General features: G+C 40.1%; 1 protein-coding gene across 3 annotated transcripts in view; it reads left to right on the forward strand.

Annotated features, from left to right (window-relative positions):
- The first annotated feature begins 4,100 nt into the window (after positions 1-4,100).
- cnih3 (cornichon family AMPA receptor auxiliary protein 3) overlaps positions 4,101-14,985 on the forward strand; it is a 140,379-nt gene continuing 129,494 nt past the window's right edge. For all 3 annotated transcript variants that reach the window (XM_079644275.1, XM_079644273.1, XM_079644274.1), the window contains exon 1: positions 4,101-4,282. In XM_079644275.1, coding sequence (XP_079500401.1) covers positions 4,205-4,282 — 78 coding nt within the window. In that variant the 5' untranslated portion in view covers positions 4,101-4,204. The remainder of the gene's footprint in view (positions 4,283-14,985) is intronic.

Consider the following 14,985-nt stretch of genomic DNA (forward strand, 5'->3'; position numbering starts at 1 on the left):
TAAAACTGACACAAAACAACAACAAACTTTTGCCGAGCCAATTGGAGAGTTTCATCACCAGCACGTGGCAAAAACCACCAATGAGCGCTCAGCTTGAGATACCAGCGAGCCGTTTCCCCATCAAGCATTTAGGCTTGTTTGAGACAAGCGAGACCTGCGCAGACCTGCGCAATTTCGATCAACGTCTTGCTCGTGCGTTGCATGATGGTTAGTCATTTTGTCCGACTTGTTCTGGAGGCTCACATGAGACGTTGAAATCTCGCGGAACAAAGACGCCCGCAGCCTTGAGAGCGAGGCGCGGCGAGGCGCCGCAGTTCCTCTCCACGGGCTGCGGAGGCGAAATGCTTGATGGGAAACGACTCGCTGGTATGGCGCTCATTGGTGGTTTTTACCCCGTGCTGCTGATGAAGCTCTCCATTGGCTCGGCAAAAGTTTGTTGTTGTTTTGTGTCAGTTTTACGTCGCCACTTCCATTTTTCATCATTGTTCCACAATGTTTATCATATGTTATACTATACTTACACTGCTTACCGTTTTCATACTTTATATATCTTAGCATATTCATTCACACTGTGCATACTGCTCAAAGACTGCTGTGTATATCTAGTGTATTCATCATACCCCTCACTGTTTATTCATCATTCAATTCATTCTATATTTTATTCTGTAGATTGTGTACATTACTTTTCACTTTACTGCTTGTTGCACTCCTGGTTGGAAGCTAAACTGCATTTCGTTGTCTCAGTACCCGTAATATGTGCAATAACAAAAAAGTTGAATCTAATCTTGAGCAGGAACAAATGTATTTACTTAGTACATATCTGACATTAACGATTAAACACATGTGTGCATTCTTTATAAATGCAAACCGAGTCAAGCCGACTCCGGAGGTGGCGGTATGCACCTTAAAGTGGTTTGCAATCCGCCAAAAAACCGAGAGAAGAAGAAGGCGAAGAAGTAGAAGATGAAGAAGAAGCCGACTCGGAGCTGTCCGACTTCAGACGAGCTTTTTGAGACCTCCCCCGGCTGCGATCGGCTATTCTCGTCTACTTTCGAGGCGAGCCGCAACGCGTCTCAAACAAGCCTATTTAGCTTACGCAGCCCGTGGAGAGGAACTGCGCCGCCTCGCTCAAGGCTGCGGGCGTCTTTGTCCCGCGAGATTCCAACGTCTCATGTAGGCGAGCCTCCAGAGCAAGTCGGACAAAATGACGAACCATCATGCAACGCACTAGCAAGACGTTGATCGAAATTGCGCAGGTCTGCGCAGGTCTTGCTTGTCTCAAACAAGCCTACTAACTCGCAGAGACGAGCTTCTTTCATTTAACCCTTCACATTCAAACAGAAACTGAATAGGCAGATTCGAAGGATTTTTTTCTTTGGAAATGTTATTTTAAATACAATTAAATCAAGTTATTTTGGTAAAACTAATGAAAAATATAACTAAAAAAAGAAATTAAAAAAGAAATTAAAAAAAAATATTATTATTTTTTTTTAAATGTTTTTAAATATTATTTTGTAGAATATTTTAGGCTCGCCACTGCTACAGTGGGCCTATTGAGGCGTTTTGAGCGACGTGGGTCAAGCCCCGATCTAGCCCCTCTCTCTCACTGTCTAGTGAATGGGTGCTGTAAAAACTAGAGTATTTTTCTATTCAATGTGTGCGGCAAAAAAATAATCACTTACTACACTTAGGGGCACTGTGCTGGCATACCTACCAGACGTCCTCTCATAATTCAGAGAGCTGATTGGCTGTAAGTACGTGTGCCGCGAAAAGTGTAGTTTTCACCCTGTAGCGAAGAGGAGACGAGAGAGAGGAACGTATAACGATTAAAATCAGTAAAACGGTAAATAAATGAATGAAGTTGACCATCACTTCAGCTTTGATGAGTTCATTTTATGTCATATCTTTTGTTGATCTTCTGTGTTTTGCCTACAGCAGGCTATTGCTCTGCTGGATCGATTGATATTGTGATCTCGGTGATGAGTGTCTGTGTTTTCCTTATACCCACCCCCCTCTCTCTATTTGAACCATGGATAGCCTACAGCTATTTGTTTACGTGTTTAAAAAAGCTCCAGAAGCTTATACACATCGAAGTTGTTCGTGAAAAAACAGTAAAAATAATTGAGAAGGCTACATAGCCCTACACTATTTTTTTCTCCTTTATTCAATAACATATTAAGCTATGTAGCCTACATGTACACACAGAAATAAATATAAAGAAAATTGTGGGAAAAAAAACATGTGATGTAAGGTTTCCAATCTCCAATGTGCAATGTGTGACGTCAATTTTGTTTTATCACACCGGAAGTTACTTACTCATTACTCAGCAGATTGTTTTCCTCTTGTTCTGTCAGCCAATCACATGTGATGAAAGAAGGCTGCCGTTTAGTCAAAAGTAACGATTGTACTGTGGCTGCCTCGAGCTGTTGCTAGGCGACACGGTGCCCATGTCAAGTTCAGGCAGAGCAGATACATCTAAAATCCCGTTTGAACAACAATTTCAAAATAAAAGTCCCATTCAGCTCTCCTAAAACTATTAAAATCGGTGTACAATATTATAAAACGGTGTGCTCACAAGTCACAACATTATTATATAGACCTTTGCAAAAAATAGAAAACAGGTAGATTAGGCTACTCCCTACATTTTACTTTTATAAGAGCTAGCCTACATTAAAGCAAGGACCTTCCCATTTAACAATAAAAGGTCCCATAGCCTACTGTCAATGTGTTCCACCAATGATATGCGATAGAAATTGTGGATGGATGGTTTGTTATAGTGCCACATTCAATTCAATGTATTGCCATTACAAAAACACAATGCCATCATTCCAAGAACTTGTAAATATGATGAATATATATATCAATGTAAAGGATAAGATAAGATAAGATGAACCTTTATTAATCCCCAAGGGGAAATTCAGTTGTACAAAGCAGCAACAGGGTAAGCGTGAAAAAAAAAAAAAACAGTACAGCAAAGATTCACACAGATCAATAAAAATGTAAAATGTCATGACAAATTGACATAACTGTAATTCTCTGTACCCACTATACAACTGTCGACAGGGATATAATAACCACCCTTAATATTTATTCAGGCATATACAGTATGTTTCCCAGATGTCTAGATACAGCATTAGGCCTCTGTGAAATTCGAATTGTTCCCCTGTGACACAAGTGCAATTTAGAAAAGCGACAGACTGTGGCGCCAGTGTCCCAGTTTAAATGAAGGGTAAGCCTCAATCCAAGCAGAGGGTTCCGTCTCTCTGAAGTCATCAATGGCACTGTTTTATTAGGCCTACCTAGATTTACCTGCGTAAAAAAAAAATGTAGGCCCAATACTTCTTTTGTAAAATAATAGTGGTTTGGTTTCATTTTAGGACCAATTTTAGAACTTCCTGAACGTCTCCTTACCCACTGAGGTTGAATAGGCCTATATTGAATTAAGTGAATCTAATTATTTATCATAGATGAGCATAGCAAATTGCGTGGTTTTATTTTTTGTTGCGGACTCAGCAGTCACACAAATACAAATAGTAAACTGTCTTTTTTAAATTTATTTTTGAATCATGCGCCAGCAAGTTCCAGAATAATTTGGTAATATTAAAATGATCCAAAACACAGTGGAAGACCTTGATGTCAATCTCTTTTGGAATTGGAGCTCGACATTTGAACACACCATGCTTCCCCCATTTTTAAATCCACCTGTTCACGCGCATTCCTGTGCACGCGGCCGCTGATAGGTGTGTGAGGAAGCCGAATTTTTGAAGAGCTCGTGCAGGGAGACACATCATGCTGAGCTCCTCCCGCCGCCGCTGAATGGATTATCTTCAGTTCCACCTCTCCTCGATGCTTCTCAGCACACACTCCTAGCCTCACTCTGCCTTCCCATGATTCCATGACCAGCGCGTGGACACTGCTCGCGGACCATGTCAGTGATTTGAGCCCCGCTTTGACTCCCCATCCCCGCTGCTGCTGGCTGGACGCACGAGTCTTCATGCGGGGAGGTTTTCCTGCAACAATTTGTTTTCTGAGGGTCGAAATCATGGTGCCTGTACCGCATCGGCTCCAAATGGCACTGTGAGAACTTTCCTCCTCCTCCCCCCCCCCCCCCCCCCCCCCCCCTCCCCTTTATTTTTTTATTTTAGATGTTTGTCATTGGGATCGTGCTTCTTTGGGAAATTAGCCACCGTGTCCCCTTTCAATTATGTTCACTTTTGCTGCCTTCTGCTACATGCTGTCTCTGGTCCTCTGTGTGTCCCTGATCTTCTTTGCAATATGGCACGTAAGTACCTCAGCATGACTTTTGTTTGATGTCACCAGCTGATCGTATTGGATGCATGCTTTATCGCGTGCAGGTGTGATATTTGTGTGTAACAGTGCCACATAGTCCAGAGCCCTGGGCGTTTATTCATTCATTTCAAATGCATATGCTCCAGCTGTTACAAATGAAGGATATTTGTGGCTGATATTTCCTTTAATACGACAGGTACACCTGTGTCTTCAGCTCTTGCTCCATCATTCAGACGTGCATCCATCTTTTCCCCCAATTTGTCCCAATTTTACCCTTTTTCTAATCTTCATTCATGCTCACCCAATTTCATATGCAGAAAGGCTTGTCACATTAAATGGCCTTCCTTCTATATCATTTACAAAATCTAATACTGTTACCCCCAGCCCCCCCCTATCATTTCTCTGCTCTGCTTCCTCTGCCTTTAATCAAACCTCGGCTGAGCTGCTCACCAGTTTCAGTGTGACTGACTGCGTTATTGTATTTGAATATTCTAATTATTTGCTCGAGGAGCGACATCTCCATCATGCAGAGCCTTATGTAAAGACAGATTTGGGTCAGGTCTTACAGCCTACAGCCTATTGCCCCCCAATCTGCCTTTTGCATGGAAACAGAAACAGACCTGATGCACTTGGGATGAATGATCCTCCGGCAATTATAACTAATAGTCGGTCAGACTGTCTGTCAGATAGTGGCCCATGTGTTTGTTTACAGAGCAGAAATAAAGAGGCCAGGACAGTGAGAGGGCATGCAACCATGGAAGAACAGACACAACTGAGAAATCATGCAAAACTATATAACCCCTCAATGATGCTACTACTAAACTGATGAGGAAAGACCTCGCCGACTTGCTATAGATAGACAGAAACCCTTTCTATTCTGCCTTTTATGTAAAATTCAGCACTAGTGGAAGGATCACAATGAAACACATTATTCTGTAGCTTCAGCAATAATCCATGGCACCAAGCTTCATTTTGCATTCTGCTTAAGACAGCAGAAACGGTCGAGATGCCTCCACAGATGATTCCCAGTTGCGTTGAGGTACAGACGCGCAGAATAATAAGCTGGTGCTCCGTACCGTGAGGGAAAGTCATTACGAAGAGGTGGAGGTGAGAACGTGTGGAGCTGTGGAGGAACCGAGGCTGCACATTAACACCAGACACCTGCCAACTGCTGGGGAGAGGCTGGCGGTTACTCTTTCACTTATATCAGCCACTTTGGCAGGTAGCCATCTCTCCGTCAGTGATTTTCTTTCTTGGATTTCACAATCTCACCTAGTTTCAAAACCACTGCTGCCTGGACAAAAGGTTAGATTTGAATGCCTTGAGCTGCTGTGCATTGCTTAAAAGAGCAAGTGTGCTGAGTCCAACTACCCAGGGTGAAATCCAAGTACCCAGGGTAAAGTCAAGCTATAAATATAGTGAGTCAGGGTTCGGGAACATAAAAAGACAGAGGCAATGAAACAGGCCAAATTGAAAAGACAAAATTAATAATGAACTGCAATGACTCAAACATATTACCAGTCCGGTCGGCAGGTAACATGAGCGGCTGATTAATGGAAGTCAGGGAATGACAAATGACCGCACACAGTCAGACTTCTGTCTAATTAGCCACAATCAATCAAACCATATACTGCCAACACATTTAGCTTGTTATCTACTCCTCCACTCATTTTCAGGTAATGATCAATGTGACGTAAATGTATTTTGAAGTAGGAAACACACTGAGTCCTCTTCCATCCCATTTACACCCACATGAGGCTATTTAGCGAGACACCTGTAAGACAAATAAAGTAGTAGTCAGGATTCTTTTGGCATATTTCAAGACGGATCCCACACTTTAGTGATTTCAGACCCCTTTATTATGTAGGCCTATGTAATATTAAATGCCATCAACGTTAAAACGATAACGCTTGAGATAATCTGAAAACGATCAAGCGTTACAAAATCAACACAAACTAATCACATTGCCAAGTTGACCCGAAGTTATTCCCATAATACCACCACGGATGTTTACCATTTATTGCATGGCCGTGAAAAGGGTGGAATTGACCAAAAAGACATGTGTTGAACTGATTGGAGCCATCTTTACATCAGTTAGAACCATCACTACCTCATTGTAACGGCACACCTGCGCCCGTTCGCTTTAGTTGTGAAAACAGATAAAAAGGCATTTTTCTGAACCATGCGGCAGTTTCTTGAAGTTCCTCAGGAGTGTGAGAGAGAGGACAAAAACAGATAGTGATAGTGAACAGATAGTGGTTACAGTATAGCAGCAGAAAGAATGCCCTATGTAAGGGTGTGACACATTATACAGAGAGGTATCACTGTTCGTGACAGTGGCTTTCTCCATTCTTGGTCGAAAAATTGTCTGACTTTGTGGCATAAATTCAGAAAGCAGGTTATAATAAATATGCAACAAAGGCTATACTTGTTTATTCCCCCCCCCGCAAAAAAAAGAAGTCAAAACTAGTATTGAATCTTGAGCTCAATCATGATCAATCACAGATTATTATTGTGATTAACTTGATTAGACTTTTAAAATTGATTGACAGTACCAATACTGTTATATAAATAAAAGGGGGCTGGCATATTAAATATCTACTGTATATTCAGAGCAATTGACTGAAACTAATGATGATGCAGGAGAACTGGATCTGCTGTCACAAACTGAAGGTTTTAATTTAAAGGCAAACAGAAAGGTAACAAATAGGTGAATACAAGTATGGAGTCACATGTGCCAATATATATTCTTCCAACCGCTTTTCGGGTCTTCATATTTACCAAATTCTTGACCTGGTCATGAACATATTTGCGAAAAACAGAGGCAACACCAAAAGATTAAGATGGATGTCATCTCCCTGGTGTGACCTAGCGAAGACCTACCTAAATGATTTCTAATAAATCAAAAATATGCCTAAAATCTGATGTGTGAATATATACATTTAGGTATAGTAGTAGATAGGAATTAGCTAAAAGATTACGTGACACTTGAAGTTGACAACAATTAAATATGACATGCCTATGCTATGGATAATTAGCATGTTCCAGTATTATCCCTGTGGGGTATAATGATGATCCACTTCAGAAAAGATACAGCAATTGTCAGAATCATCCTGTTCATCAAATGAAGTTCAACAGCACCGTCACCCATGGGAGCACTCACTTAAGCGATTACGAAGGCATTTTAATTAACATACGAGGTGAACTGTGACCCCCCCCTGAGCTCTCCGGCTCATCGCTAAGACACTCGCACTCTGCTGGAGTGATTCTCCTCCCTTGGAACCGCGGCCCCTAATGTGCTCTAAGTGTCATTAAAGCTGGGAGCGAGCCACACACTCCACCGGTGCTCCTCGGATGGATGGGAAAGCCCCGCGGTGCCGATATGATGCAGAGGTTGTTCTGGCAGCGAGACAGAGGGCAGAATGTCAAAGAATCAGTTACGCTCCCAGATGGGCTTTCCATTATACTGCAGCAATGGCATGGAAGGGGCAGTGGGATTTGAAAGCATGATTTGTATTGATAATGCTGATTCACTGATGATACCTCTCCTCTATGCATGCTAACGAATGTGACCGTTAGCTTAGCTCTCCTGAGGTCCGTAAGAGGTTGGCACACAAACCCTGTAACAACAAACGTTCTTAAACTTTGGTTTTAAATGTGAAAAAAATGTTTTTAACAACGTTTTTAATATACTGTAGGCATATATTAAGTTTGCTGTTGTCTTTAATTGTGCGTAAAATGATAACGAGTTAAGATCTGATTGAGCTAACTAAGTCAAGCTAACCGTCCCTGGTATCTAGCTTTGTCATTAGACATGACGGTGGCAAGAAAGCTGAATGTATTACACACAAAATCAAACTTCATTATTCAAGTGATTGGTTATAACCTAAACATCTTTATTAAATTGGTGCCCTTTAAAAAAAATAGTATAGTCACTTTATTTTAATAATTGTTTTTGTTATAGGGAAGTAAAAAGGCAGTAAAAGTATCAGTACTGGAGATACTAGCATTCGTTAATTTATTTGATAAAATAAACACACTTGTGGTGTTGTAATAAATAAATGCATGACAAACTGTTAAGAGAAACCAAAGGGTTGTCATCAACATCATTTCTGAATTATTGGCATGAAGTTCCACAATTGTCTGACACTTAGCTAAAGCATCAACAAAGCAGCTGTCTCTGAGAGCTGCTATGATAATTTGTGATACAGGGCAAATTATCTCTACCACTATCATACATAGGATTATCCACTTTAAGAAACTGACAGCACATGGTTCAGCAAAATGCCTTTCTTTTGTTTTCAGCGAATGTGTACAGTTGTGCCGTAAAAGCAATTTTCTTAATGATGTTGAGTGGTCTCCAGTCAGTTCAATGCATGTCTCTTGGACTGATTCCTCCACTTTCTTTGCCTTTTCACTACCATTTGATTCATGGTCAACATCAGCCCTGGAATTACGGGAGCAGGGAATGTGATTAATATGCGTGAAATTGAATTGAATGCATTTAGGTTTCCAGATTAAGCGTGAGCACTAGCACGCTAATGTTGACAGCCCTAGATACTATGCTAATGCTTCAATACATATTTTCCAGTTATACAATGACAGGGCTCATTCTGACTGAGAATACATTACCTGTGTATACTTGTTGTAGGAGTAGATTGGCTGATACAAGTTTTGAATGCGGGATCTTTTGCGTTTGATTTAGTTGAGTGTAGTATCTAACTTTGCACAAGTAAATTAGTTTAATACTTTTTCACAACTGCCAATACGTTCTTAGAGACAGAAGGACATCTACACAATAAAGTGGTGCACGCATCTATCGATCATAAATCTATGGATTAGATTTATGATTCGAAAATTATAAAAGCAGGGTAGACATGTGGATATTATCCGGCTGAACAAAACGTGCATTTATCTAACAGGTTCGTTCCACAGACCTTATTTCGAGCTATTTTCCAAAATCCTATGGAGAAATCCCATTGCTTTTTTGTCGAGGGAACCCATGCGCAGCTTACTTCCGGGTTTTAGGACGCGTCACTGCAGCTCTCTATTGGACCCTCTTGTCGGTTAATATAGCCTGGCAATGAGGGTGTAATGTTTTTATTCCTGAGCTTTTCTTCTCTTTACCCTCTTCCTTCCACCCACTTTCCCTTTCTGTAAATAATCTCTGCAAAGTAAATGCTGGTTTAAACACCACAGATCATGATTGTATGCACAGTTCAGGATGGATTAGCAGGATAGCAGCTCTGCTAGCATCGCACTTGGCATCGCTTCCTCGCGAGCATGACTGTCCATCAGGCTGAGATATTGACGTGGCATTCCCAGGTTTAACAGAAGTGTCATGTGAATAACCATTCACACTGAGCCACCATAACTCCCCCTGATCTGTGTTTGTCTCTCTGGTGTTCTGATGTGCAGGAGGGAGAGAGAAGCTAAGGGTGTGTGAAAAGTGGAGAAGGACTTAGAAGGAAATGCATTGAGATGAAATGTAAAGGATTAGCGTTTTGAATGACAGGAGGTTTATTTAGCCTTAGACACAGATTTGAAAGTGTGGGAGAAAGATTGAAACTGAGAAGCCTACCATGCTTTGTGCTCATTTCACTCAAACTGCCAAAGACCTAAGAATGTTCCCTTGATCTGTGATGCTTATGAAAGCTACATGAGTGATGGTATGATAAGGTAGAACAGGGGGAAAGGCCAGAAAGACTTGCTTATTTGGAGTTTGCACAAGAGAAGATTTGACTGCTGGATAGATGACTGGAGCAAAATGATGATCAGGCATGAAGAAGCAGGAAAACAGCTGATTTGAAGATGCGCATGCAGCACTGCAGATCAAAGGAAGACAGGAGTAACACAATTAAACCTCTGTTTGGAGTATGAAGCTTCCTGGTGGGTTGAGACGGATCAAGCTTTTCTAAGAGACAATGTTGACAGCATGGGATAAAAACGCGGAATAGATGAAGAGAGATAAAGAGTGTAATAATGAACTAGAGACAGAAGAACAGACCACTTCACAAGTAACGCTTTGTGTTGTGGGGAGGGCACTCTAAGTTCCTACGGTCTTCATCTGGATTATTCATGTCTTAATAACAGCAATGAAATAAAGATGAAGTACCTCCAGCTCTCCCCTTAATGTAATTATTACAACTCTTTGCCGCTTTATCCAAAAATAATGCTCTCATTCAATATTTACGTTACAATACATAGGGATTCAATATAGGAGAAATGGAGGATTTTGAATCCTCTTTATATTCATGAGCTACTATACAAGGCCCAGGGAGCAGGGTGGGGGTGCGGTGAATATCTCAAGGGAACCTTCGACAGAGCCCTGGAGACAAACCGTCTCTCTGGTACCTGACCCAATGGAGATTCTAGACTAATTTTACTGGGGGGGGGGGGGGGGGGGGGGGGGAGTTCTATGCCTAGTTCAAGGACACCTTTGTCAGTTACCCTTCGTTTCCCAAGCCAAGTCCCCTATGAACTGAGCCACTTGACTACAGTCTTAGATTTCATACAGCATCTCAGATGGCAAGATAATTGTAGCTAGCCTTCAGTTAAAGACGGTAAGTTGTACATTTTCTAATGATTTGTGGATAGTTTGGGTCCACTTTATTGAGAATGGTCTTTAAATGACAATGCTGATTTATTAGAAACGCAGTCTTTGTTTAAAGTTCCCACCACAAATGATACTGGTTGATATTGTATTTATCAAAAGAACACACATGTTTACTGCATTCATTTCTGATAGGATCTTTTTTAGCATCCTATGTATTTTCATTATGCTCAATTGGTATTTTCTCTTATAACCATCAATGTAGCCGCATATGTGCTTTTTATTTGGCTTTGCTCCTTTGTACATCCAGTGGAGCCATAGATACAGAATTTTCTGGAAGGAAGATATTTTACGTAATTCGATCTTGTCACATTAAGAACGAGGTTACAGAAACTGTGCTAGCAGTCATTATTAGTCTTAGTTTGAAAGTTCCATCTATCATATCTACTGGTTAATATTTTATTTATCACAATAATTTCAAGGATTTTGGTACTTGGAGGCAATGCTCTCATAAAGCAGCCAGGTTCTAGTGTTAATGACAACTTCACCTTGTTCTGAAATTCAAAGATGTGTCGCGTGGTGCCAATTGAATTCTTTTTCAAAGAAAAAAACAAAGGCAATCAGAGATTTCAGGCAACATTGATACGACATTTTCTTGCGGAGCTTGATCTTTTTGCTAGAAAAAACCTTTGAAAATAGATACAGAAAAATGTTGTCAAAGGTATTTGAGATGGACTTAGCTGTTAAGATTGTTGTAAGCCAACTGTTGCAATAACAACTTACAAACTCCATTAAGCCTTTGTTTACAAGATAGGGACTAGAAATCTGAAATAAAAACTGTTGACATTCCCAGTTTTGCAGTGAATATATATTATATTAAATCTTATTATTTATTACATAAAAAAGGGGGGCAATAACAGTTTCATGTATTTTGACTGTAAACTGTGATGCAGGCTGGCTGAATTGCGTACTAATTAACGTCATAAACCTTGTGAAAAATCTGAAAATTGACTGTAAATGGTCAAATATTGAATACACAATAAAGAAAATAGCCAAACTACAATTGTTCATTAGTGTTTTTAGAATATATTATATCTTTATTATCCAACATGGGGGAATGCAGGTAGTAGATGACGAAGAGTAGCAGAAGAGGAGTGATATTAAGCTGCCCTGTATGTTGGCCAAAACATAACTGACAATTGACAAACTGGTCGGCTCTATGGCTTGAGCTTTCTTCCCATTTGAAATATTATTTCGTCTCACGGTCTTTGTTTAACACAATAAGAAACGTCTTCAGAAAACTGCAGTATTTGGTCGCCCTATAGGCTTCAACCGGAAGACACCAAATGTTGATATTAATCTCTTTCTGCAAACGTGTACAAGTACAGCAGGTCAAAGTTTTACCAGGAAGTCATTTTGAACACTGTTCACAACAGACAGTTTGACTAACCACTGAATTGTTCACCTTTTCTTATTCTTCCTAGTAAGTAAGTAACGTTTATTTATAAAGCGCTTTTCACAGACAAAGTCACAAAGTGCTTGACAAAACAAGTAAGAGTGATTAACAATTGTTAACCCACTAGGTAACCCTAATCTGTATGAACCTGTATATTACGTGTGCTTCCTGCCATGTCAGACAACTTTATAAGCAATATCACATACTTTTAGGGTAAAATATTATTTTTACCAAAACACTAGGAAATGTAAGCACTTCTTTGGAGGATGCTCTTCTGTGGCCTTGAAAATGCCATGATGTTTATTAAATACAAAGGAGGACAGAATTAATGCAAATAAAAGGGGTATTGACATTCAATAAAGGGCAATGGCTTATTTCTGAAAGCACAGTGTCATAATGAAAGGAAATTGGAGGGAATATAAAGAGGAAGAATGTGCTTTAAAGAGTAGGAAATGGCAAGAAGAGAAGTGGATTCCTGTCCTCTTTTGTTACACAGCATTTATCATAGTCGTAGTGATTATCCACCGTGCTCCCCTGAACGGTACAAACTAGGAAGTAGCTTGGGCTCAAGGTGCCCTAGTAAGACATCAGGGGGGAGAAATGCATTGCTGATACAATTGATCGTAATCTCAATGAAGCAAACAGTCAACATGGCTTCCTGGCACAAGGCACCTGAGGCTATAATGGAGGTGGTGTTCAGTGTATGGTTGGGCTGGCTCTGCATCGATCCACATGTTCATTAAGCCCTGCTGCATCCTCATCCATCATCCTGACTCCACGCTCTCTATTGTTCCAGAGAGGCAAAGAGTGTGGGATTATATCAATGATCCTAGTCATCACTTTCTTTTGCTCTTTTATTCCTATTTTAGTGTCATCGCACTAGCTCTTCACATTTAAAGAATGACGGATCATTGCCAATTTGGGTTGTGCTGGCTTTCCTTTTAATTTGTATTCATAGGCTGAATTATTATTATTAATTATTATTCATCACACTGATGATGTTACTAAAGACTTCTGGCAGTTTAAGAGAAACCACCGCGCAGGTCGTATCACATTTTGAATGGTGACTTTAGATGATCAGGTTCCCAAAGCCCTGACTGTTTCCATTAACCAACCTTATCACATATGCATTGCTTGGATGAATCACTATTCCACATTTTTCTTTTCTTTTCTTCTTTATATTTAGTCTTTTGGCCAACTGATCACAATTGACAATGTGATCAATTCAGGGATTTAGAGTGAACTGTATTAGCATTGATTTTCTTTGCGATTTAGACTGAAAAAAATACACTGTCTCTTTTCAGGTACAGTGGTTGATAATAGTCTGTGCTGACAGAAGGGCAAATGAATAACAGCATTGAAGCAGGTGGATTTACCGGAACATATATTGTTAGTTTATTCAATTGGCTAATTAAATCATTCATTCTTTCGATCCTATATATAAAAATGACCTTTTATGTCCTTATAGTTATGACATCAGGATAAGATTAACCATGTAAAAGGTTGATTTTTCAAATAGTACAGATAACTAAGGTGGCCGACGCAATAGCGCTACAACGGCCAAAAACACTTCCATAAGGAGAAAAGTGCTGCCCCTTTCAAAACGATGCAAAAAATAAGAACACAAATGGATAAAAAAAACATGCAAATAAAGAAACATCTTCACCAACTGAACAACACATGCGAAGCATTCATAAAAACAATCACCAACTTGATGAAACATGTGCAGTGTCTGTTGGCAGAGTTGTTATGTTTCATAATTGTAAATGTTTTGTCAGAATATTTGAAATGACTAGGCTAGCTACTAGGGCTATGCATCTTCACTGGTCTCACTATTCGATTACGATTATCCTGTCTTCGATTCGGTATACCGATGCATCACGATGCATAACAATATGTTGCATCCTCAATTTTCTATATTACTGCACATGGCTTCTTTTTCATCAATGAATACATGAATACATACAATGTTTCCATGGTAATGCAACTCCTGTCATTGCTTTTTGGACCCAAACAATGATCCTGCAGTAATGTCAATGCAGGACTATTTCTTGGACAGTATATGCTCAATTTAAATTCTGTCTAAGAACCATCACTGTAGCTGCATATGTGCTTATCATTTGGCTTTGCTGCCTTGCAGAGACAGCGGAATCATGCATACAGAATTTTCTGGAAGCGAGAGATTTCCTTTCATTTGATCTCGTCACAGTAAAGGAAGGGGGTTAACAGAAACTGTGCCGGCAGTGTTTATTAGCATCAGGGTACTGCCTTCTCCAGCTGTCTCCCCCTGCCAAGGTGTTCAGCACAGATACCGGCCGTTAGCGGTTTAAACACAAGCCAACCAGCGCATGGACAGCCGCCGGTGACCACTGCCAGCTAGAGGAAGCCTGTATTTCCATTGGACAAAAAGCACATTTTTACTTCCCGTTTGTCATGTGAGTTCGACTTTGTGTTTACCTGCTTCACTCAAACTAAACATGATAGAAAGTAGGTGGGGCTTATTTTATGTAGATACCAACCACATTTTCAATCAATTGATCAATCAATCAATCAAAAATACTTGAACCATATTAGAATAAAATAAACACATTATATAGATATAAGAAGTATAATTAAACATGTGCAATAAAAGTCCTTTTAGCCACAGGGACACAATGAACTAAGGGACTCTTAGGCACAGAAACGA

Source organism: Notothenia rossii (genome assembly GCF_949606895.1).
Source record: "Notothenia rossii genome assembly, chromosome: 8".
In the NCBI taxonomy this organism is placed as follows: domain Eukaryota; kingdom Metazoa; phylum Chordata; class Actinopteri; order Perciformes; family Nototheniidae; genus Notothenia; species Notothenia rossii.